At 36.9% G+C, this 27,636-nt stretch overlaps 1 protein-coding gene across 12 annotated transcripts in view; it reads right to left on the reverse strand.

The window, feature by feature from the left end:
• The window catches only part of EYA1 (EYA transcriptional coactivator and phosphatase 1), a 333,818-nt gene that overhangs the window by 113,457 nt on the left and 192,725 nt on the right, over positions 1 to 27,636 (reverse strand). For 3 of the 12 annotated variants that reach the window (XM_058275642.1, XM_071207853.1, XM_058275646.2), the window contains 4 exons: positions 17,946 to 18,023; positions 10,008 to 10,077; positions 9,541 to 9,686; positions 5,141 to 5,278 (listed from right to left, as the gene is read on the reverse strand). In XM_058275642.1, the coding sequence (XP_058131625.1) occupies positions 5,141 to 5,278; positions 9,541 to 9,686; positions 10,008 to 10,077; positions 17,946 to 18,023 (432 nt within the window). The remainder of the gene's footprint in view (positions 1 to 5,140; positions 5,279 to 9,540; positions 9,687 to 10,007; positions 10,078 to 17,945; positions 18,024 to 27,636) is intronic. The other 9 variants (XM_058275643.2, XM_071207851.1, XM_071207855.1 and 6 more) reach the window with 5 other exon arrangements.

The raw sequence follows: 27,636 nt of genomic DNA on the forward strand, positions 1-27,636 counted from the left end.
TTGTTTCTCTTTCTCAGTGAAACCAAAGCTTCTAATCTTTTGCTGGGGATGTACAAAAGAAATAATAAAAGCAGGAATAGAATTTTTCAGCAATCTTGCAGCAAAAGTGAAGGCAACCTGATTTCCCATCACCAAGGTTTTACTTAGGGGATCTTAGTGCATGTCAAACAAAAACCTGATCCTTTTGGCTTAAAATGGCATTTGCCAGATTCACCAAAGCCTACCATGATAGATGACCTGAAGGCTGGAGGTGGCCGGGTCTAGAAAAGTTACCTGGATCAAATGAGGGGGCTAAGTAAGGCTGGTCTTGCTCACAAGGGTAGGCGGTGGCAACACGGCGACGAATTGTCAATTAAATCTATTTCTCAAGAGCCATGAAAGTGTTAAACCAAAGACAGCACTCAGAAATTAGCTATTTTTTTTCTCTATAGCTTCTGAGCTAATTATATAGCTGTCTGTATACTGCAATGTCTCAGATGTAAAGATCAAATCTACCTTTCCGAAAAAAAATTTTTTTGAAGAGCTTCCCTACAGGTGCTGTTATTTAAAGTGCTGTTATTTAAGTACTGCAGGGTCTAGCAGCTCTAAACCATCATCTATTTTGAATTTGAGTAGCGATGCTCAAATAATGATTGATATTACACAAACTAAATAAATTGCTATTTTATGCATTCTTCAATATTTTCTAGCTCTTACCCTTTAAAAGTCATTGCTCAGGGCTTTGATAAGGATTAGATGAGATTATATTATATATATATACACACACAAACACATATAATTAAAATAGTCTTTGGCACATAATAAATGTTCAATAAATGTTAACTTTATTATATGGGCACTACAGTTAGCGATACCTATATAGCATAGCTTGTCACATTCCCTTCTCCTCTAATCCCAATTTCTGAACTGAAAATTTTGATGTTTAAATGGCTCTTCTTGCTCTACCTTTTCCTCACATTCAAAGTGGTGAAGTGACTGCAAGGATTACTGAGGCATAGGAATTGCTTGATACCTTTCTTTCTTTCCCCACCACTGCAGAGCTTGGTCAGCGGCCCTTCTGTGCTTCCCACTGAATATTTTTCTGTTATTATCAGAAATTCTAGTGGATAAATCTCTCTGAATAATTACTCATTGTAGCTTATATTTTAGAAGTTGAAAAGATCTTCCTAGATAAAAAGCTAGGTAAAAATATATTCTCATCCAGGATTTTAATAATTTTTAATAAGTAAAAGACAAGACTGATATAAACAAAATTCATTGTTATTCATGAAGGATGAAGAGAATTGGGGAAATTTGGAAAATAATGTCAGACCTTATAGAAAAGAGTATTTTTTAAAAACAATTACTAAAAAGACACTCAAAGGTCAAGGGACTCTCACTATTTGGTACAGAAGTAGTTTAATGGTTTAATGGTGAAGGCATCTTCATAACGCATTTTATATTTAAGAAATATCTATTAAGCAGAATATAATTCTTTACCCAAATCTGGCCATAAATATTCCACAGCATATTATATATCATGATCCATCATCATATTGGCAAGTTAAGTTTCAAGTTAATGACATATTTTCATCTGGCTTGAAAGGTGGAAGTCATTCCCAATAATCTAAAATTGAGTGAAATACCATTATAGAATGGTATATGCAAGAATACCTCAGCCATAGTAAATACGTTTTTAAATCTCATTAGAAATGCCATTCAACCAGAGGATACACAAAAATACCAAAACATTTTAATGTAATATCTAACAACAAAACCTATAGGTCGAAAAAGCAATGATGTGATTGGGGTTACAAATTTCCTTATTTCCTTTTAAAAATAAAGTTTGCCCCCCTCCAATTTATCTTTCTCTTCTCTCCCTTTATTTCTATTCCTCTCTCTAATCTAGCACTTATATTCTACTCTGGTAGCTGATTAGTCCTCCTAGGAACTGTTTGTTCTGCACAAGCTTTTGATCTGGGAAGAGAACAAGATAAAAATAACTCCCTAGTGCAATATTTCTCAAACTATGTGAGATGCAGGACCTTTATTTTTCCTCACTCCTTCACAGACTGACACATTAATAAAACACAGTAATAGAAGGAGGAAAGGAAAAAAAAAATATATGAACTAAATACGATGAGTAAACTTAGGGAGTTAACCTATAGAGAATAGGTTAGCAGGAGACAGACTGGGTTGAGAAGGGGAAGCTGATGCTGAATGTATGCAGAATATTTAATAAGGTTGATTGTAAATATATGGAAATGTATATAACAGTAGCACATAATGAGTGTAACGAACACATTTATAAATGTGATTGTGGCTGAAAAGGGTAGGCTAGGGAGGTTAATGTTAATTAGAAGATGGCTAGAGGATAATTTAGGGACTGTATAACATGTATAACATTTTGGTGGAAGATGATGACAGTAGCTAATAAAACAAATACAAGAATGTTCTTCTATTACAAAATGTTAAGTGATACATGGGAAAAATAAAACTAATGTAACAGACTATAGTTAACAGTAATACTGTAATATTTTTGAAGCAAAGGCAAAGAAAGTACTCTATCAATGCTAAAAGTAAAAAAAAGAATGGGATTTAATTTTATGAAATGCGAATATGATCTTTTTTTTTCATTTTCTTCATTAACAAGGAAGCCTTGGTCCTGTCATTTAACCAGTCTATGCTCATTTATTCATCTTTCTGAACACTGGAAGAACAATTGAGTTTGTTTTTGGATTACATAAAAGCACCTGGACAGGATTTTTTTGTGTATTTGACTTTTTGTTTTTAATAGAAAAAATAAAATCACAATGTTTTCATAATTTCTTAAGCTGCTTTTTGTCTGTTATTTTAATTTTTTTGAAGTTGAAATAAAGTTTAAAAAAAGAATTAAAAAGAAAAAAATAGCAATGTATCACTAGGAGGAGGAAATGGAAAAAAAAAAAAAGACATAGAAAGTACAATCACATACCCCCATTTTTTATTTAACAAACAAAATCTGCTGTCTCCTACCATTAAGTTTCTGAATGCTTAACTCTCCTTTGGCACTTAGCTCATTGTGGATTGGTAACCTGGAGGTTGTCGATAGCTCTAGTCCAGGAACTAGCTATTAAGTAGCTGTGCTCTGGAGAGGGCACTTCGCCTCCCTGGTTCTCATTTTAAAGAGGTGCTTCTCCTCCTGGAAAGAGTAGGACCTGCCATGTTGTCTGGTTTATTACCTTCAGAGCTTTTGGGTGAATCTACAATTACCTAATTTTATTTTTTGCTTGTCTACTATCTCACTCCTTGACAAGTCTGAAAGCTCTATGAGTAAACAGAGCTCGCCCGCCTTATGAGTGGAGCCTAGGACTGTTAAATTCATTAAGTCAGTCTCTCCACCATTTTCCATTCTTTTTATCTCTTTACTCCATTGGTATTTGGCATTTTCCAGATTAGCTTAAAAGTCTTGGGTTCAGGTACACCAGTAACACCCTTCTAACAATAAATGCTATCTGTTCTTGGACAGTGTTTATTTTGTAATCCACCGAATCTATCAAAAGTTCGTAAATCAGAACTTTTTATACCAAAGGCAAAACTAAATATGAAAAGATTAATGATTAATGAATTTCATCATGTAAAATTTTAGTTTCTTGTACTGGGAAAAAGCCCTTTGAGCTGATAAATTAAAAGCATAAAAAATTACAAAAGGCTAAGAACTTTAATATAAGAAACAATAAGACAAAGATGAACACCTCCATTAAATAAAAATGCTTTACCTTGGTTTTTAAAAATGCATATTAAATCAACAATAAAACCTTGTACCTACCAAACTTACATTTTTTAAGTATGATATTATCCAATGCATTCCTGATAATACACAGCTCTTCCTTGTAATATATACTGAAGCTTTAAAGGTCATAAAAGTTTACCCAGCAATTGCACACAATTTATCCATATAAATCCATATCCATAAGATGCATAGCATTTCACTAGCTGTCCTATAATAGGGGATTATTAAATAAGATATGATATACATGAAAACAGTGCAGCTATTATGATGTTGTAGAATAAAATTTATTGATGTGAAAAGATGTTTGCAATATATGTGTTACTAGGAATGGGAGGTTACAATATGATACTAGACAATACAGTCCCATATTGCATATCTAGAAGAACATATATCTAAATAATAATGAAATGCATGCAATTATATATGTGACTATAATTAATTTTCCTGCTCTGCATTTTCTACTTTATCTGCAATAAATATTATGAATGTAATGAATAAGAAAATACATTTAAAAGATATAAGCTATATAAAATTTTAAAATCCCTTATAGCAAAGTAATGATTAGGGAGTTAACTCAATTATGGCTTTGCACTAGTAAGAGGTCAAATATGACTTATTAAACTGTTTCTGTTGTAAAAATAATAGGAGAATATTTAAGTTACAGGAGAATGTTTTCAAGAATGTTTATAGACATGTTTACTGATAATCTGCTAATTACAATTACTGGCTATATATTCTTATACAGCCAAAATGGATTTGACAATGCAAATCTGAAACTGTGATTCCATTCTGCTTCCATGTACATTATGTTTCAACTATAGTTTCAAAAGCGGAACCCAGGCAATGTGCCATGGAAGCAACATCTTGAAGATTCATCAAATGGTTTTGAATTTGATCTCCTCATCTTTGGTAGATCATTCAAGCCAGCACATATCACATACTCTATTTCAAGAGCTGTGATTTCTCCCCTCCTAATGAAAATAAAGGAAACATAGCCCTTTGAAAAAAACTCAGTTTGCAACACCAAGTGCCAGAGTTTTAAGCATCGACCACACCACCACCTTGCACGTGTTTAACTCTCTGCTTCTTCATTCCCTTTTTACTCAATAGAAGCAAAGGCGGGAAACTAAAGTTTCATAAAGAATTTTAGAGCTTTCTGAAAAGGACCTTGGAGATCATTTAGTCCAACCCCTGGATGTCATAAATATGGAAACTCAGGCCTAGAGAGTTGGTACATGAAGAGCTGAACCAGAACCGAGTGTCCTGTCTCTAAGCCCTGGGAGCATCCCACAGGAACCCATGACTTACACAGAACATCAGATTCTACTTTAGCAATGAACTGCCAGCAAGAAGGTTAATGAAAACAGCAATGTGGATAAGCATACAGACCTTGCATCTGGTAGCTGTACGGTGCCTGTCCAGGCTGAGGGGTGCCGAAGCTTGTACCATAGCTCAGAAATCCTGTCTGTCCAGGTGACTGAGACTGTGACAATCCACCTTCAGTCTTGATGCCTGCCCACAAGGCACCTAAATCCGTTAGTGATAGCTTATCTATCTGTTCATAAACAAAAGCTGGTAAACACACAAAAGCACACACTCACAACTGTTGAGTCACAAATGCTTCCTAATATTATCTTAATAATAACAGGGTATCCATGCTCCAAGTGAAATTCTGAAAACTACAATATCAATGAAAAATAGTCCAAGATTGGTACAAGTGTTAATGCCTCTTCACAGTTTTTCTGTTCTCTTCTTCCTGAATTCAACTTTCTATAAAATATAAACCTAGTGATATCATTTATACACTTCCTTTTGTTGCTTTACAAGAATGTAAGATCATCTCCTTCATAGTCAAAGAACTGACCACAATTAAACCTTAGCTAAACTATTTCAAAAGCTGTTATATTGAATAGTGACAAAATCAAAATCCTGTATTCTAAAAAGTGACTGGTTAGAGCCTCTAGCCTCACAGCAGTTTTTCCTTTTTCTTTCCACCAAATAAGCTGATTTTAGTAAACAACTCATTTTGAAGTCAGAGGAAGCAATATTGAGCATAGAACTAAGTAATACAGAGAATAATCTTTCCTGAATATCGAGGTCCTACCAGAAAACAAGGACAAGGGAGTATAATATTAAAGAACTTGAATTCTGTAGCATAGCACAGTGAATTAAAAGACAAATGAAGTTGGTCAGTAGTTCAAATATTTTTTCAAACATCATTGTTTTAAGCGTGGTCTAAAATATGCATTGTTGGGAAGTGGACTTGGCCCAGGGGTTAGGGCATCCGTCTACCACATGGGAGGTCCACGGTTCAAACCCCGGGCCTCCTTGACCCGTGTGGAGCCAGCCCATGCGCAGTGCTGAAGCATGCAAGGAGTGCTGTGCCATGCAGAGGTGTCCCCGCGTAGGGGAGCCTCATGAGCAAGGAGTGTGCCCCGTAAGGAGAGCTGCCCAGCGTGAGAGAAAGTGCAGCCTGCCCGGGAATGGCACTGCACACACCGAGAGCTGACACAACAAGATGACGCAACAAAAAGAAACAAAGATTCCTGTGCCACTGACAACAACAGAAGTGGACAAAGACGATGCAGCAAATAGACACAGAGAACAGACAACCAGGGTGGGGGGGAAGGGGAGATAAATAAATAAATAAATCTTTAAAAAAATAAAATAAAATACGCATTGTTTTTATAATGCCATAACATAAAAAATAATGTATGTGTGGTCCCAAAATACTTCCCAAAGTGCTAGGCTGATATCTTAATTTGAAGACTTTGGTTTGGCAGCTTTGTTAGACAGGGCTCAACCCTGGATCATAACTAAAAACAGTCATCAGAGTTAACAACTGTCCTTAATTCCTACAGAGGGAGGGGGAGACAATTTCTGCCAAGGGAATTCACATTTTGGAATAATTTTACTTTGCACTTAAGATAAATCATATCTTTAGAATCTAAAATACACAGTAGTCTTACTGTTTATTTCCATTTTAGGGGAATTTCATCAGTAGAATGAAGTTAGGTAACTTTCCTAAGGCAGTAGAGAATCTGATTCTTGGCTGAGACAGCCTGCTGCAGTTCCTGGAGTATCTCTAGACAACCTCATAATGATCTTCACATTGAAGTTTTAACATAACCTTAACATAAAGGAAAAAAATGTTCGGGCAAATCCCCAAACAATGAAAAACCCAGACATATAGACGGTCCCTGGAGAAACACCTGACCCAGACAGGGGGCTTGATGGTTGCAGAAACTCCCTTTCTTTCCATGGTGTCACCACGAGGGACTTTCCCTTCTCCCTCCATTTGAAGCTATAATGAGCTGCCTCCAGGAGCCTTGACCTGTACTAGCTCTGTTATTAGTCTGGAGATTCGAGATGGGAAGCTCTGTCGTAAGAAGAGGAAAGGGAAAGCAGAAAGAGTTAGTAAACACCCACCTTTCTCCATGCGTCTACCCACAAGCTGGCAAACTCATCTCAGGGGAGACTCCAAGCACATCCAGTGGAAAATAGTATGAGTTGTTCTTTCCCATATCTATCTTTTCTCACAGGATCTAAGTAACAAATTCAGGGGGCACAAGTCCTTGGAGAAAGGCTGTTAAGACCAGCTGGCCCATGAGTACAGCATGTAAAAGCCCTAAACTATGTGCTCCTTCCTCCACGACATGACAATGGGGAAGAAGGCTGCAACAGTTTTTGATGCCTTGTTAGAACAGGGACTTCTAATATTCAAGGTCCAAACAGAGAAGAAAGGAGGTAATCAGGAAAATGCCAAGAACTGAGGACTATTCCCTGGAGATCGATAACCTGTACAGATTATAAAGCAGAATACAACCTGTCCACTGAGCTTTCCTTCCACCACCTCCTCAATCACTTCCTCTCACATTAAAAGCCCCTTCCTCACTCTGTTGGCTCTGACCCTATTCTCAGACCTTCTGCTCACCTCACCTTCCTGAGCAACCATTTCAAACAATAGGGACACTCAATAATTGGTTAGAACTGGAGGAGTTAGTACCCCACAGACCACAAACACAGGCAAAGGGAAGTCCCAGCCCTACCATCACTGAATGAGGAGGAGAGAGAAGAACAAAAAAGGAGCTGTGTGGCTGCATGGCAAGGCAGTGACGGGAAGGGCATCTTCCCATGCAAGCACCGGTAAGTTTAGTACTGCTGGTACCAAAATATATATTTATGTTTTAAATAATTATTGTAGCAATAAATTGGAGCATGCAAATTGGGGACTGGCTTTGGCATTATAAATGGAAGCTGCTCAGTTCAAACCATCCATCCTTTTTCTCTCGTGGTTCAAAAATCATTTAAAAGTAACATTTACTGATTAATACATTCAGCACATGTCTAATATTATTATGAGAAACCTTGAGTAAATGTTAGGGAAATGAAAGATAATTTTAAAAAGCCCATTTTAAGGCTGTTTCTAAAGTTTACCTTAAAAACACTTAGCTAGATAACTTCCATCTCTGACAGTTTCAAAATAAAGACTATAGTCACATATAATTTACCTATCACATTATATATATTTGATAAGAAACTTATATATGGTCAATTTGACTTAATATAAAGATAGATAATGAAAAAGACTAAAGGAATTATCTTCTCATTTTTAATGAAATGCTTAAAGGAGAGAATTAATTCTCCACAGGAAAGAGTATTATAAAACAACAATACCATCAGAAGTATAATTAGATTACTAGTCATACACACACACAAAATTTCCAAAAGCACAGAGTTAGCACAAGAATTAAAAGATGCCAAAGCAGATATCATTGTGACCATCTTCTTCTTAGTGGATTCATTTAATAACTTCAATGATTACTTTTATTAGAAACAAACCATAGGTATTTTTAGAAAAATAGGTCATTTTAATGAGATGTTTGCCATATATTGATAATGAACATTATAAAATGATCAGGTTGCTTTTTAATATCAGGATTTTTATTTTACTGGTCCTTTCTGCCAAACCTCCATGTCCTTGTCTTTGATCACTAGTTTTTTTTAATTCTTAATACAACATCAATAGTTCATATTTTTCTACCCAGTTCATTTTGTTCAAAAGTGAAAAAATTCAAATTGCAGTTCATTTGAAGAAAATGTATCTTGGAATTTAAGGGTTTTTTTTTTTAATTAGACCATAGGATTTGCTAGATTTATTTTTAATTTACAGGTATTGACCCTGTCACAACAGAGTTAAATTACACCAAGATAAAGGTAATCTCTTGGTAGGGAGGAACAGTTGGAGATGTGAGCTTTAAATGCTTCCCAATTTGCCTCTTTAAAGTACAGCCCAGGCGGTGATATATAGATCACTTTTCCTAATGGTTGATAGTGCTGAAATTTGATAACACTACCACACTCAAGTTTAGAGTGAGAATTTGTTAAATTCCGCTTGTACTTCCCTAATCAAAGCTAGGTATCTGATAAATAGGAAATGGATCTTTACCCCGAAAGACTTCATTCACAGACGTTTTATCGCAAATATGCATAAAAATAGTTTGGATTCCAGAGAAAGAGCTCGAATGGCAAATTAAGAGTTGAGATATAAATGGAGAAAAAAATGAGAGCAAGAGGGCATATAAACCATGCAATCTATTTGCCACCTCTGACCTCAAGATAAGTAGCAACCAGCTCCAACAATGTTTATTAGAAAGAATTATATTAAGAATTTAGGCACAAAAGGTAACAGCACTTTCTAAAGTGGCCCGATTGACCCTTTTCCTATGAAACTTTCACCAATACATGCTTGCCTGCTAGACAACGCCACTAGTCGTGGGAGTACTCACCATAGGAGGAAATTCCGTACGGTTGTCCTGGCTGTGGGTACGTGGCATACGCGGTCGCTTGTTGCATTCCTGTGGTAAACTGTGTTTGCCCATATGCAGCCATAGTTTGTGAGGAAGGGGTAGGGAGAATATGTGGGTATGGTCTGCTATTTGTCAGAAATGACAGAAAATAGAAAGCCCATGCATTAGATGGAAACATGCAAGGTAACTGATTAACAACCATATCATAAATGCCAGTTAAAGTTTGTATCTTAAAGAAAAACTTTCAAATGTAATATACTAAGTATTGAAAGATTTCACTGTCACTGCAAGACGATGCTCAAAATAAATTTGCATAAATACACTTAAGTCTCCATGAAATATACCTGAGTTTAAATTAAGACGTAACACATGGGCACAGGCATGGCACTAAAATATGGTAAAAGCATATTTATTAACGATACTTATTAAGAGAAAGTATATCTTACTTGGAAGGATAAATCTGTGGTGGGGAGAACTGATGAGTTGGTCTTGGACTGAAGCTATTGCTCCCAATTGCTGGAAAAAAAAAAATACTCCTCAATGCAAAATACAAAATATGTATCAAGCATTAATAGATTTTGAATTACATGTTGGTCATATGAAATTGCAGATAGTGGACATTTTTTTCTTTTTTATTAAAGACTTTGTGGATTTACAGAAAAATCATGCATAAAATACAGGATTCCCATATATCACCCAATTATTAATATCTTGCATTGGTGTGGTACATTTATTATAACTGATGAAAATATGTTTTTATAATTGTACTATTAATTGCCCACGGTTTAACTAAGGGTTCACTGTTTTGTGTTGTGCAGTTCCATGGATTTTTAAAAAAATTTATTCTAGTACCATTTATATAACCTACCATTTCCCCTTTCAACCACATTCAGATAAAAATTTCAGCACTGTTAATTACGTTCACAGTCTACCATCGCCAACATCCATTACCAAAACATCCCCATCACTCCAAACAGAAAACTCGGTACATTTTAAGCCTTAACTCCCTATTCCCTATCTCCACCTTCTCCCCTGGAAAACTATATTCTAAATTCAGACATTTGTGACCTGCAGAAATGGCAATTTCATTTGGTTCAACCAACCTAATAGAATGTTCAACCACAAAAAAATCTGATTAAGCAGTTGTGATTATAAATGAGCTCATAGGAAACATTTTCACAATCTTCTTAAATGCCTGTCCGCATTCTGCGATGGTTTTCACGGTGACGGTACTTTCAGAGTGCATGGCGTTCTGGCTGCTGTTTGGAAAGCCATGCTGACAGGAGAGGCCTGAAGTTGAATCGCAGGGTTGGGCAGGAGCACAAAACAAGGTCATCTGGCCTATTGTCTATCTTCAATGTGAACACACTAACCTGTGACTGTATTACCAAGAAACATGGTTTCATCTCCTCTCAGGTGAGTAGAAACAGTATAGGTCCTCATTTGCCTGCACTGATTTAGCAACGTGTTTTAGTAAAAATGCATTCCTATAACAACCTTAAATTTCTCAAGTTGCCAGCTAAGTCTATTTTTTTTTTTGTGCTGATCCAGGGTGTTTCTTGCCTTTCAGTTATTTGTGCTCTATTTTAGAGTTCAAGTTTAAAGTTGGTTTGTGTTTTTTTCATTTTAAAAGATATTCAAGCAAAATTTAATTTCTTTTTAATCACATATATGTGATTCAATATGTTTTAGAAATGCACAAAATTCTCCTATTATGCTCATTCTAAACTAAAGGGGCAAAAATCCACTTTAACATAACGACTTAAAATAGTAGTTCTCAGCATCTTTCATTACAAATAGGAGCAATCTAGATTTTTATATAACATACAAATTTACATTTATGTTTGTGTGTGTGTGTGTGTGTGTGTGTATACACATTTTTTTTTTTCTCAAATTCTCCATAATCTCTAACTGGCTAAGATGTACATTCATTGGTATAATTGTCACTAAAGGATATACTTATTTTTTTCTTCCACTAACAACCACTGTCTTCAGAGGCTCTATTATTTATTAACTGTAACTTACCTTAAAACTCTTCAAACGGCTCCATGCAAAGTTTTATACATTTTTCACGATATTACATCAGTACATTTATGCTTCTCAAGCATAAATAACCATGATAGGGTTGCACTAGAAGCTCAGCATCTCTGCACAATCCTTTCCTTTTAAAACAAACAGGGCTAACACAGTGACAGAATAATAGGTCTAGATTTGTACACCCTCGCACGGGGCCAGACTCCCACCATCTGGCTGCCAGTTTGGCAGAGGTGGAGCTTGTATTTAAGAGTCGGCAGACTAAATCAGCTGGTCTCCCTCAGTCTTTTGGAGCATATTAAGTCACTACTCTGTTCCAGGCTCTGTGCTAGATGCTGCAGAGGGCAAGCATGCAAAGACAAGTTCTGTCTGTTACATATGGGGAGGGTGACACACAAATAGCCATGGAAGGATTAGTTAAACACTGCAATTTATAGAAAGGAGGGATTAGTGAAAGAACACTTGGACTACAAAGTCTACCATTTGCCCAGGTCAGCTGTGACTACAACCTCTTCTACTTCCCTTGTCTAAGCCTTAAAAAAGGCCAAGGATAAAGTAGATTTATCCAGTAGAGTTGCCGGAATAGTAATAACTTCCCTGGACAATCATAATTAACATATTTCTTAACGAAATGAAAGAATAACAAACTCAATGCCACCTAATGATGGAAGCCACAAGAATCCCTTTCATTCTTTTCTACTTTATGGCTGTTTTTCAAATTGTGGGCCATGACTCATTAAAAGGTCATAAACTCAATTTAAATGGATTGCAACCAGCACTTTTTAGAAAACAGAATAGAATAATAGAGTAGAAAATACCAGGGTCATCATGCAGAGTAAAGGCAACTTCTGTGGAGCTTTTAGTCAAGGAGACTTTTAAACCATAGAAAGGATGGTAAATTATTGGTTTCAATAAAATCACGGGATGTTGAAATACAATGGTTTTCATGCCATTAGCCACAGAGCCTTGGGAGCATGTGGACAACTAATTCCCTATCTTCGTTCTAGTACTTTCTTCTACTTCTAACATAAAAGTTTAAACAAGCTCCCCAAATCTTGTAGGAAGGGAGAGGAGAACACAAGGTAAATAATATTCACAAGCTTGAGAATCCACTGGGAAGGCAAACAGAAATCTCAAACTGAACACACCTTTGTTCACTCTTCCCCACTGCCCATCTCATCTGTCATCCACACAGATGATCGGGTCAAAAGCCTGAAGTAATTTTTGTTACCTGTCTCTCCCTCATATCCCACACACCCTTTTATCATGAGTCCAGTCAGTTCTCCTTTCAAAACATATCCCAAATCTGACAAGTCCTCACTTCCTCCAGCTCTAGAACGCAGCTCCCATTTCCATCACCGCGGAGACCACAAGAACACACCTCACGGGTCTCCGACACAGGGACTGTAACTGCCCGAGGGCCCCAGCTGACTAGCTCTGAGATCCACTGCAAGGAGGCCACGCTTCCCACGGGCTCTCCAAGGACATGGCTGAATGTTTAAGGATACTGAGGCAGGCCTGTTCCTGGGAGACCCAGGGCTCCCTGACTGCTGACGTGCAAGGGTCCTAGAATGTGCACATTTTACCTCACCTTCCCTCTTTCCTTCCCTCCTTTCCCCTGATCCCAATCCTTGCACTCTTATCCCTGCCTCAGTGGCTGCTTCTAGGAGGACAGGCCCTAACTCAGTCATCTTTCTTTGGAACCAGGGAAATGCCCGTCTTCCTGCTTCCATTTCGTCTCTGCCCATACCCTCCCCACAGCGCATTTTCCACACCAACAGTGACTTTTTAAAAATACAAGTTAGATCATGCTGCAGCCTTACCCTCAACTCAAAGCTCTCTATTACCCTCTTCTCATATTTAGATTAATCCAAACTCATTCCTTCAATCCACTTAAGATCTCTACTCAGATGCCCTCTCCTCAGAGAGGTCTTCTCTCTAAAAGACACCCCCATCCACTCTTTCACTTTATTCTTTTATCAGGTTTTGTTTTCTTCATAAAACTTATCATTGCCTGTTTATGAACACTAACATCATTTATTATCTCTATGAGGGCAGGGACATCATCTACCTTTTCACTTCTATATTTCTACTTCCTTCAACATTGCTGAAAGGATAGTAGGTGCTCAACAAATATGTTTGAGTGAGTCAGACCCTAAAAGTGATGTCTTTCTAGGAGCAATTAAAAGAATAAACTGTATTTGTCAGCATATTTTCATTCTCAAGAAGCAATCTTGTTTCTATTTTTAATTTTCAGGTACTGCCAGATATCAATTGGGTATGGCCAATATCATCAACTGGCATTTTATTTAATAAATTAAGTTAGGCTTGGTGGTAGTGACAGAAATAGCAGGCAAATATATCTTGGATCTCTAAAAACATCATTTCCAACTCCTATTATTCTCAAACTTTACATGACTAAAATACTGTTTTTTACTGGTAAACAGTAAATCAGCAGAAACTCACTATATTTTATAAACTTGTTACACAACTTTGCCATTTTCAGTTCAACCCTGTTCTTTGGAAAACCAACCCCTCTCCTCCAGTTTCTCAAAGCCAAGAAACCTGAGTGATTTCCCTGGGAAAGAACGAGTCCCACTACCTCCTTACTGCTTTAAGATGGTAGAGTTCCTTGAAGAGCAGAAGTGGAGATAGCCAACAAGGTGGCTCCGTTTCTTTTTCTTCCTGGCTATTTTCTCAAGACATCAAGAAGAGTCAGGATGGAGATTAAGTGCATGTGAACTTTTAAGCCATCCTGGAGAAGGAAGTAGGAATGATGACCATGAAGGTAAAGACCAGCTGGGGAGTAATGGTTTGAAAACTGCTTTGTCCAGATGCCTCTTTCTCTTACTGCCCCTAAGCCCTCTTCACAGCCACTTCATCATGCCATGACTTTTTTATCCTTACTCATTAAAAATTAAAAAAGAAAATGTAAAAGATAGTATAAGAATGTCCTTCCCATGGTGCTCTGTGCTTCTTACCACTTGACCCAATTCCCAGTTCACCTAATCCTTTCCTCTGGATTCAATCACAGAGAACCAGTCCATGGAACTCCAAGTCCCCTACCGTGTTTGCCTCTTCACCAAACTATCCCCCACCCACAGCTAAGCCTTTCTCCAAGCCTCATCCTGCTCATTCTCTCAAATTCCAGATATCACTAGGACTGAAATACACTCTTAATCCTCACAGCTCCTTCTTCCAAACCATTATTTTTCTGCTCTCCCATAAAACCTTTCCTTCTCTGATGTGCACAACAGCTCTTTAACCTGTCCATGAATAACCCACCTCCTGGACACTGTCTTGCAATGATCTAAAACCCGAGTTTTGGGCTCTAACTCTTGACGAGTTCCAACAATATCCTGGGTTAGATACCCAACACTCTTCTCATCTGTCTAAGCCTCTAACTCCAGCTTTCTACTTCAACTATCAAGCTCAAGACCACATATCCAGGACCTTTCTCCCCATCCCCACTCCCCACTTATTCTGTAGATTCAAGGCACAACTGGTGACCAATTCATTCGGTCATTTATCAAACATTTACTGGGCATATGCTCAATACCATATGCTCCATGATATGATGGCCACTCAGACTATAACTGTGAACAAGACAAACAGAATTTGTTTTGAAGGCCTGCAGTTTAGCAGGATGACAGAGATCAAGAAATAATTTTAAAGGTAGTGATGAGGGCTGAGGAAGAAGTACAGAGAACTAACTACAGAAGCACATGGTGGAGGCCTCACTGAGTTTTGCACGATCCTCTCTTCCTAGAATTTCCATGACTTTAACTTTATTCCCATTTTACCTGTTATCTAAGCTCACCAAGACATCCAGTACCCCTGACATCCTTATTTGGGGGATACAGCAGTGAACAAAACAAGGCAAAAATCCATGCCCTCATGGAGCTCAAGCAATAAACATAATACACAAATGATAGAGTTTGTAAAAGGTTCTAAGTGTCATGGAGGGAATACACACACACACACACACACACACACATATCTTATTTTTAAAGTCTGTATAGGATTTCCTTTTACTCAAAAATAAGTGTGAATTTCCCCAAAACAAGGAATTCATTCCTTACCATGGCACAGTTATCAAACTCAGGAAAAACAGTGATACAATACTATTATCCACAGATACTTGTTAAAAAACTATCATAATTACCTTCTTTGTAGTATGTGATTTTTAATTTGCACATTTATTTTACAGTTATAAATATATTACAAATATTGCTTAAAAACTGGAACAAAGCAAAAGCAGAAGGAAGAAAATTCAATGTATATTCTACCATTAATAGAAAACCACCAATAATAATTATACGTAGACACACATGCACATATACACAGACACATACACTCATAAATACCCTCACGGTTTTTTTTTAAACAAATCTGTGATTATACTGAATATGTTACCTTTCATAACCTGCTTTTTCACTTAATAGAGTTAACACTTTCTCAGGTCATTCAATTTTTTAAAATATATGTTCAATGACTCTATACAAATCTGTTGCATAGACAGTTCTTCCTTGAAATTCTAAGCTACCCTCCTTTCCAGGTCAACAAGAAGGAATCTTGCCCAATCACACCTGTTTTCACTTTATCCTCTAGCCATCTCTATTATATTGGCTTTCTCTGGATATATTTCTCTGGGTACTGTCTTCAACACTAATTCTACCACCCCAATTTCCATTCCATATCTTTCATGAATTCCAAACCTTAATGTACTTCACATATGCTTGGCCTCTTCAGGTAGATGTTACCTCTCAAAGTCAACATGCTCAAAATTGAGTTTAGCATCCTTTCTTAACCATGTTCCTCTTGTATTCCCTCTCTCTGCCCCACTTCTCCCCCAGGCCAAATGGTTACTGTTGATTCTCAGTTCTACCATATAAATACCACTTCAATCCCTCACCTTTCCATAACCATTGCCAGCGCCTTGCCTCAGGTCTTCAATATTTCTTGCCCAGATTAATGCAAAAATCTCTACCTGGCCTCTGCACTTCAGTTTGTACCTTTCCAATCTGTCTTGCCCCCAGACTCATGCTTCTACATTGTAAATCTGATCATGCCACCTCCTTCCTTAGCTGTTCCTCCACTGCACTCATTATAGAACCCAAACTCCACGCAGGACACACACGCCTCTTTAGACGATGGCCCCTACCTCCCTCTCCAGCACACCCCTAGCTGCTCACACCTTGCACACCAGGAAAGCTGAGCCGTTAGCAGGTGCTCCAAAGTTCCATGTCCCCTGGGCCTTGGTCTCCTGCCATGGGGCCCCTGATCTATCCAGCATCCCTCGCCCCAGTTCCACATGTGCTTAATTCCTACGCATTTTTAAAGACTGAGTACAGACCTTTTCTCCAGGAAACTTTCCCTGACCCCTCTGGTCTCAGCTGGGTCTCTTCCTGGGTGTTCCTGGGCTCCCTGGGATTCTGACTGGTGCTATCAAATGTTCACCCCTCTAAGTCCTGAGCCAGAACCATTCGCACATATCCAAGAAAGAACTAATGGGTCTAACACACATTTGTATTTCCTTATTTCCTTTATCAATTACATTACTATGACAATTGAACATACGTATGTATTTAAGTCTATACTTTTCATGTCTATTTATAAGTCCACTTGGTTATAGTGCATATGAAATAAATGATTCTCAGGGCTAAACTGAATTGTCAGAAACAGCATTTCTAATTGAGAAGTTTTAGAAGCAGAGCTGATAATACAAAAAGGGAGAAAATGTAAGAATTACATCAGATAAAAATAATTTACAGTTCAAACAGTCCAAGCTGGGTAATCTGCAAATGTTGCATAATCACATCCTTGCAGTTACTTTATTACCACAAACACTTTCCTTTCAGTCATTTCATTATCATAGATGGAAACTTGGGTATTTCATATGTTGGAGGCAGAATTTGTTAATATGAAAAAGATGAAAAACAGTTTAATGCTGCTGTACAGGTCCTGTTTAATTTTTATCTGTAGTTGAATATGACAATTACTTTGAAGGATGGCTTGGGGAATCTATGTAGCGGTTATCAGAAGCCATATTCTGTTGACCTAACTATATGATTGTAGAAAAGCATACAAATGGGGTGGGGGTGGGGGGAGAAACATCAGCGTAATTTAATAGAAATGGAAATAACAGAGTCCTCCTGCCTTAATCTTCTGTAACATTTTCAGGAAACACTATATCACACTGAGTAAAAACACCAGAATTGCTAATATGTGATCCTAAGAAAAACTATATTTAAAATATATTTATTATCAATATATATATACAGATATATCAATAAACTAGGAAAAATAATGTTTAGTATTAATGTGAAAATCTACTCTTTATTCCTTACCTGAACCTGAGAAATTGTCTAAAGACCCGTCTGCTGTTGTTGAAGCTATTTCACTGCTGCTCATTGGCTCTGTTTTAACTACAAAAATAAACAACATATATCAGATATTCAATTGAAAAGTTATTTAAAAAGACTCAGTAGAGAAGATGTAAAATTCAAAATAGTAATATGAAAATAATTTTGAAAGCAATATTTTTCTATTTAAGTGTAAATTCAATTAGTAGCTCTCATAGAATCTTTTTAAAATTTTTTTCACATGTGCAACTTTTTTCTCCCTAAGAAAACAATCCATTGTGACAAGCAGTCCTTTAAAAGAAATGCTTTAACCTAAAAAGTAATCAAACTCATTGTTACCTTACAAATTTACTAAATTGCTTTTTAATAAAAAAAACTTATATATTTACTAAATTGCTTATTAATAAAAACTTATCTCTGAAATATAAATAATGTGGATGTAAAATTATTCTATTTCCTGGGGAGTGTAGAAAAAAAGAAATCACTGTTATTTGGCCTACCAGAGTCAAAAGGATAGAACAAAAAGTCCTCATAAAGTGAGAAATAATGAGTGTCTTTTACACTACCAGGGTTTTTATGATGCTCAAAGGTAGCATGGACAACAAACAGTGTGCTCGATTTAATGGGTTATTACCACCCAGCCGTACTTGATCGCCAATTTGTCAGTAACTTAAATAAACTTAGTACCAAAAGTACACTAAATATAAAGAAACAGAAATTAAACTTTCCATTTAAAAATAATCCCAATAGTAGACAGTTTTTGGAATATATATATATGATTTTTCTAAAGTCCCTTTGGGTTATGAAACAATAATGAAATGTAGATTTATACAACACGTTCTTCAAAGCAATCCACACAGTATTACTGCACCCCTACCAAAGAGATAAGTCAGACCATCTCAGAACATTTGACCATTTTTTTCTGGTTTTTAAATTTATTTTTTTTAAGTGAAGAGGTAGCATTTGTTTCCCCTAGAAACTACTAGTGGGTGCCATCTCGGCAATCTTTCTAGACTGCACTGGCAAGTTGTCCACCCCTGTGAACAGGTTTATAGGAAGGGTACAGTAATATTTTAGAGGCTACCTAAAAATCAATACCATGTTTTCCAAAATGAAGGCTCCAACAAGGGAACCTTGGGAAGGCATCTCTCAGAAAGTAAATACTTTCTGAAATGGATGATGAGGAAAATACCAATCTCTTATATACAGAGACAATCAACAAATTCACTTGTATTTTCTCGGTCCTCTAATATTTCACAAATGCATACTTAGTATTTTTTAAATAAGCATTATAAATAGATGTGTCAGATAAACACTTTAAAAAAGCTAATAATTTATTTAGACTGTTTCTACGCAAGGTTGAAACACAAACAACAGTATATCCAATGGAAATCACTCCTCCTGATTGTTTTAAGATAGACCGAACAATAGTGTAACTGAAATGTCTACTTTTACTCCAGTTGTTTTAGATTAGCAGTCTTAGTTTATTCTAATAAATTCAGACATGAGCCTGAATTTCCTTCTCCCTCCACACCACCAGGCACCCTAACAGTCTTGCTTTCACAACCATTATCCTGACAAAGCTTTAGGAAAGCAAGTTTGCCACGGCTAGTGCCTAGGCCTCTGTTTCCTGCATACCTGTTTGGGATTGAATCAAGATATGTTCAAGTCCTAACCCGTCCTGTGGGGGTGACCTCATTTGTAAATAGGATCTCTGAAGATCCTATTTAGAGGAGGCCAAATTGAATCAGGGCAGCCCTTAATGCATGATGACAGGAGTCCTTACAAGGAGAGGAAATCTAGAGAGAGAAGAGTTAGCAGGAGGAGCTGAAGCCACAGGAGGAGACGAAAGGAGACAGGTCAGAGACTGACTGCCAGACAGCCACCACCAGAATGCTACAGAAGGCTAAAAGAGTCTGGTCAGCCAAGACCTTGATTTTGAACTTCTAGCCTCCAAAACTGTGAGACAATAAATTTTTGTTGTTTAAGGCAAAGTGTGTGCTGTTTGTTGTAGCAGCCCTGACAAACCAAGACAATACCTTACCTTCCTTAAAAAGAACTCATACAATACCCTCTAGGCATAGATTAATGGTTCTATTTTACTCTGTACTGAACAGCTCACCACTGAGATTCTGAGCTCACAATCAAATATCACACACTGAGCAGAAGATTAGAATTAGGTCCACTAGGGAATAAACATGTCGTGTAAAGTTCCTGGTATGTCAGATTCTTTATATACATTATAATTAATCTTTTAAAACCACTCTACAAATAAGTCTCAGAACCCAACTCACAATCTCCCTAGTTAAGCATTGTTGTCTTGTTTTGCATGCAAAAATGGAAACTCAGAGGGGTTTCATCCAGACTCACATGATAAGGGGCAACAGTGAGATTTAATTTTGGGTGCTCTTGACTCAAGCCCTGAAGAAATGACAGTAAGTGGCACTTTCCAATAAATCAGAGCCACGTTACAACAGAGCAAGGCAAATGAGGCACAGTGCATATACTCAGTGTATCTGGCACAGTGGAAAACAAAACCCCCAGAGTCTCTGCCTCCCTACAGCAATAGAGCTTCCAATCTAGGGAACTCTGCAAGAATCTCAAGTACCAGGTCCATCCCCAACTGTTAGGGAAGCATGGAGATGAAATTCCCCCACTGCACAGGATGTTTGCCCCGTTTACTTCTAAGTCTCTGTCAAATCTAAGATCCATGCTTTTGTAAATTGATTTATACCAAGCTTGATTATACCAATGCCCTTACCCCACACTCCTAAATCCTACCTGCAGTTCTCCTCCATCTGATTAGGTTAATTATGTAGTTTTCACTCCCAAGAGACACATTCTATTATACTGGAAACTCCATTAAAACTAGGTAAAAAGATTGGAAAAGAAAGGAAGAGGATACTTTTTCTTTAAGGTCTGAAGTACACTGCTTTTTCCCCATTGTTCAAAAATACTCACATCTATACTAAGGAATAAAGACTCTCTTTTCCTAATGAATCCAACTTTTTTTAAAAAAGGCCTCACTGTTGAAGAGAAGAGGATGTACATAAAGTAACTAACAGGACATTCATGATTTTATCAGGTACTGTAACTGAATATTTTGATCACCAGGGACCCAATACTAAAGAAACCGGTGATTTATTGTGATGCAAAATAGTTTCTGAGTAAAAGCCAAATGCACAGAGACTACTGGATTTATTGTCCCCAGGTATCCACCCACCAGAAAGTTTAAAACACAAGAATAATCTCCTACCACCAAAACTTTCCCCATCCTCACAGTACTATCACCCTTCACAATATGCTTTGGATGATAGAACATCTCCTTAAGACCTGGAATTTTAAAACACTGGTTTTTTTTGGCTTAGAGATTTAAGATGCTGTCATATCTAAGAACAACCCCATCTAAGCTACATCCCTGAAAAGAAAAATCTACGAATGATCTATTCTCCTTTACATAATTGTAGCATGGCTTTATCTCCACCATACTTTCTCCTTACATGATGCAGGCTAAGAGAAAACAGCAACTTGTGTTCTCTTTTTGCCCCCATTCAAGAGTCTATTTTTCTACTACACCATGTTTCCAACTTTCCATCTGAGACTTAATGACCTACTCTTTCTTGAAATACTCAGAAATTCCCTTTTACCCATTTAATCTCCTTGGCTGCTCAATTCCTTCACTCAACCATACTCTCAGCATGACCTATACCGGGCAACATCTCATCTCCAGGTACACCACAAACATCCATCAATCAAGGCCTCTGAGTTTGGTTTTGGAGTCAGAGAACACAGTTCCCTACTGTATGACTTTCTGAAAGTTATTTGATCTCTTTGACCCTAATTCTCTCATATCTGAAATGAAGAAAATAAATGCTATCTATATTACAAGAATGCAATAGGATTCATAAAAATACATGTAAAGTATCCACTATAAAGGAGAAGCTGAACCTATATTCATCAACATCATTTGTAGAGGCAAGACTATCATTCTATTTCTCCAAAAATGAATGCTTTTCTCCTTCCCCCTTGAGGAGTAGTGCTAAGGAGAAAATATAGAATAAAGATTTGAAAGCTCTAGCTTTATTATCAATTGATTTTCAATCTAGTTTGCTACTAATTGGGTGAACCAGGGGTAAATTACTCAACTTCTCTGTGCTCAGCTTCCTTATCTATAAGTGGGGATAATTTCTTCATGTGAGGATAAAATTAGACAATGCTTATAAATAATTTACCACTGAACAAGGTTCAGAGCCCAAGCTTTTTTAGTTACTTCTATTATAGTTTTATAGATGTTATCATATCTTTAATTATGAGAAATCAAAGTGTTTCTTAAAATACAGATAACTAGGACAAAATCTATTATAAACTTCACATTAACATTAAGCTTACCCTTTAAAAATAAGAGTAGGAGAAGAATCTAAAGTTGACTCATCTTAAGATCAACTATGACAAAATATAACCAAATTCAAATCAAGGTAACTTGGACATAATGTAAGAAGGCAGGACTAAATCATGATTACATCACTGTACACTCTTCCCGAAGAAATAAGCTAGTAGAAGGAGGATAGTATACATAGATATTTTGATCAGGAATTCCAGTACACATGACCATCTCACTCTAGCACTGCTGGGGGTTAGTGTACTGTGGTCCAAGAAAATGAAAAAAACCTGTCATCCATCAGCATAAATTTAAGTAGATATGGATCTAGCAGTCCATTGGTACTTGGTGGCTTAGCTACCAAGATCGTCCAACTAACCCATCACACTATGATTCCATGTTCATCAAACAACTTCTGGTTATACTTTGAATGTGGCACCATATAAATATATCTCTGTGGAGAAAACAGGCCAATCAGAGAACACAAGTATTCAGTCCATTTGATTAGTTATATTTCTCAACAGAAATTAAGAGAGCAGTAAAATTGAGCTCATCTCCCAAAGGACAGCTCTGCCTGTTAGCCTGGGAGCTTGTCTCTGGGCTACAGAGAATTTGCTAAGGAAACACACAGCAAGGGCACTTGCCTGGGTGAGCAATAGGTTCTTTCCAGGTAATATCTAAGCTCATTTCACAATTTCTCTTCAAACTATAATAGATACCACAGCTTGCCTTTGCTCAGCACATGCTCAGCCTTCCTATTTTGTTTCCTGCAGCAGTGCTCAGAGTTAAAAAAAAAAAAAAAAAAACAACTAAGCCCACCATCTCTTCCATACACCTTATGATTCCTTCATTTCTTCCACCTCAATAGTTTTATCTTCATTTCATTTTGGTTATGAAATGCTTCAGCTGCACCATGGTCTAGGACTGCCAAGAAATATCACTTTTTACCTCCTTCATTCACTTCTGCAAAATATGCTCGCTTTTAATGCTCATCAGAACATCCTGTCTTTCCCAACCCCGACTGGTTCTCCCACTCCTGCTTCACTAGTCTTTCTCACTCATTCTGAAACCAGGAGCCATAGTCATTTCTAGCTCCTACCTTAGAATCTGCATTGTCTCATTTTTCCAGGCATCCTTTTTGCCAGGTTCCAATCCCAGGATCAATAACCTCTTGCTGTGCATTCTCCTGCAGCTGCTCTGGATTGTTGAGCATAGTGAAGGAAGTTACAATTAACATGCTAAGTCCACTAAAATCGAAGACCCATTTTCCATCTCTTGTCAACTGTCTAAAACGACTTCCTTTGAATCTTTTCCACCTTCTGTTCCATTCTATAAGTCTCGAACCACACCTCATTTCCCATCCTCTTAGCGCCTGCCTCTCCTCCTATTTGCAAAGATTGGTTCAGCTGCATTAAATCTTTCAATTATCTTCCTAAAACATTTCCCCAGTTTTCCAATGAGCTAATCTCAATGGTGACTCCTTTCCTTTAACAAGGTTTATTACCCTTTACACCTTTATTCTTGGTGCATTTCCATACCTCCTTTACAGCAGTATCCCATTCTTTGGTTATTTGGTCTCAACATCTTCAATCGTTCCACAAATTAGTGAAGAGTTCCATATTTGAAAAAAAAAAAAAAAAGGCTACTTGCCTTCTACATCCAGAAACAGACAGGTTTCCCTAATTTTTAAAGTCTTCATTCAGCCATGCTATTTCTCAAGCTGACTTGTCTCCTGTGTTTCACCACCAAGTTTCCTTAAAACTTGCCTTCGATTCTTTATCACCTACTCTTTCTTTAATCTTTTGCATCATCCTTTTTATATCTCCTATTTTACTAAAACGGCTTGCCAAATTGCCCAATCCACACTCTTCTCAATCTTGATATTCCTTAATTCTTCTGTGGAATATGCCTTCATTGTTGACACATGTTCCACCATTGATCAACATGGCAACATCCCCCATTTTCCCTTATCTTTTTCCCTAGGTTTTCTTCCTTCATCTGCTCTGTGGATCTATAATTCCACCTCCTCCTTACCTGTCTGCATTTTCCCTCACAATTATTCCTTTCATTGCCATAGTTTAAAAAAAAAATCATCTTTATGTAGAGAATTCTCAAATCTCTATCCACATCCACATCCTTTTCATGGGAGCCAATCCTCACCCTATTGTGTATGTATTGCCTAAATAAGTGTCAAATTCCACCTGCTCAAATATAAAATCATAATCTTATGCCTCCATGGTGATCATACTCCTGTTCCTTAATGTTATCACTAGCCTGGACTTAAGTTAATTTTCTAACATGGTTTCTCTTTCCTCACTCACTATAGCTAAGTCTATAACTTCTACCACCCTTACCTTTCGCAATCATCATCTACCTAATTTCACAGACACTATCCTAATTACCTTCTACTTCTTCTCTTGCAAAAGTTTGGTGAATTGGCCTTTCAGCATCTACTCTCCTACTTAAATCAGAGATATTAATCTTTCCAGAAACTTTCTGGCTCTGAAGTCTTCATCTGGCCCCTCATTTTATTCTGAATTAAGTTCCCAATCCTCAGTCATGTTTTCAAGGCCCTCTATATGCTAGCAAACTTTTTTTGTTGCTTTAATTCCCATTTCTTCCATACACACTCTATGTACAACTACTAGTAATTTTCAAGAATAGTAAAAAAAATCGAGTATAAAGTTAAAAAAAAAAGAGTAAGAGTATATGGTCTCATCTAATTGTCCTAACTTTCCTGCATGACATTATCCTCAATTTACAGATAAAAAAACCACATGTCCATTATATAGATAACATTTTAATCAAATTGGCCTACCAAGATGTTTAATGCTTCCTCAGATGTCACCATACCATTACCTCTGATATTAAATGCCATATAACATTTCTGACTAAATCCCACAGGTCCTTCCAGGTTCAACCAAAATCCCATTTACTTCATTACATGTTCCCTGATCTACCATATGCAGAGATGATTTTTCTTTTCCTTAAACCATTAAAAATGAGTTTGTACCTCCTGGGCACATATCCTATTTATCTCAGTTTACATTTCATAGTCTCTTTCATTTTAGTAAATTATAAATTTCTTCATGGTAGGGGCTACATCTTTTTACTTTATTCCATCTCCACAGAACAAGCGCAGTGCTTAACACACAGTTGGGACTCAATTTTTGAGATTGAGGGAATGAATGGAGGTGCAAATATGCAACTGACTTAAAAACATTACAATTGAACTCACACCCCTATGCCCATTGAAAAAGGATAATAAAAAAACACCTTATATGTTCAAACATAATTTCCCTCATATTATCACTGATTCAACTTATATGAAGGTCCTTTTGAAAAGTCATTTACAGGACACATGTCGATTACGTTATTTTGAACAAAGAAATACTGTTTGGAAGAGACACAGTAACAAAAAATAGTCTCAATCACTGGAATTTTTATATATTTAGAGAGGGCCCTGCCTGAATCAGGTTTTTTAAAGAAAGAGGTAAATAAATTAACCATAGATTTAATAATAATTTCACCCAAAGGCAAGAATTGGATATTGCTGTAAATAAATCTTAAAAGAACACTTATAGAGCAAAACTGCAAAAGATTATGCTGTAGAGATCACAAACATAAACCCATAAGACAAAAGAAAAACACACCCATACTAATGTAATGTCATGGTTTAGATCCAAAAACAATATTGCTCACAGATTCAATGAGCACTCTCTCTCAAACCATGAGGCAAAGTGGTAATGTCTGTTTTTAAAAACTATCAGATGACTCAAAAAATGGCATCAAGGGACACAAAAGGCATATGTGAAGAGCATGAATAAAACTGTTGCTTGAAATATGAAAATGGAAGATGGCAATACTTCTAAATATATATACTTTATATGGCATTATTTTAAGGACATATAATTGAATAAATATTATAAGTATCCATTTAACTATTCCTTTTTCAACTGAAAGTGCATACATCCAAGATCTAAATATTTGTCCTCTGGTTTATTTCCATTGGAAAATGAGGCATCTCTTTATGTTTGGATTGGCTCTATAGTCTGGCATATGATAATTTTCCCTTTAAATATTAAAGTCATCTTTTCTTAAAAGAGAATAGAAAAATACTAGCTTTTCAAAATAGCACACCTTGTACAACCTTACGAAAAGCAGATTAACACATGCAGACTAAACTTGAACTTAAGAGTATATATGACCAACAAGAACTGTTAGTTTCAAATACAACCATAGGAACTGTAGCCAATTAAAGGAGTACTGGACAAAGACTTACATAGAGGTCTGTTTTTATAAAAGAAATAATATGTGGCAAATAATTTCAAATGTCCCTTGCAACCTCTCTTTCCTTCTTTGCAAGCCCCATTCCCACCACACCAGCTCAGGTTCCTAAAACACAAAACCTGGGCAAATGACATGAGCCTCCATATTGCTGCTCACCTCCCTCCACCCTCCCCAATCCAATTTATCCTTCTAATTGCTGCCAAATCAATACCTGAAACTCTTTCACCATACCACTCCCTAGCTCCAAATATTTAGTAGCTTGACTGCTGTCTCCAGAATGAAGCACAAATTCCTTAGAGTATTCAAGGTCCTCCACACTTTGGCTCTAGCTGATCCTTCCAGCTTTAGCTTTATCTACTATCAATTCCCTCTTCTGCTAAACTGGTCTCCTCACAGTCTCCCAAACTATCCTACCTTTGTTCAAATTGCTCGCTCATTTAGAATGCATTCCATCTCTTCTCAATCTATTCAAATTCTACCCATTTCCCAACACTCAGCTCAGATTCCATCTCTTCCTTGAAGCCTGTCCAGACCCAGCAAGCTGAAGAGCTCTTTATTCTGAACTCTAAGACCAGTATTTATTTGTATCAGTGGCTTCCAACCTTCTTGAGAAGGAAACACTCTTTCTAACATCAAAATACTTCTGAACCCCAGTGATAGTCTGTTTCAATTTGATTGAGAAAGTGCATAATGACAAAAATCTACTGTGAATTTGTAGACAAGAATATTCATATTTTAATAAATATAACAGAATGCTCATATGTGAAAAAGTTAAATATATATGTCACAGTTCATTTTCTCAGCCAACAAAGCTTTTGCACCAAAGGATTTGCTCTCCAACTCCTGGGGACCTCTAAGCTGTGTATTGTAAATCCTCACCTTTATAATTTATTTGGCATATTATTAGCTTTTAATTTTTGCCAAATTTTCAAACGGTCTTATCTTACCCAACTGGGCTGGAAGCAACTTGAGATAGGGCTAGTATTGCATACTTCCTTGTATCTCTCC

This window comes from Dasypus novemcinctus, chromosome 14 (assembly GCF_030445035.2).
Source record: "Dasypus novemcinctus isolate mDasNov1 chromosome 14, mDasNov1.1.hap2, whole genome shotgun sequence".
Taxonomy (NCBI): domain Eukaryota; kingdom Metazoa; phylum Chordata; class Mammalia; order Cingulata; family Dasypodidae; genus Dasypus; species Dasypus novemcinctus.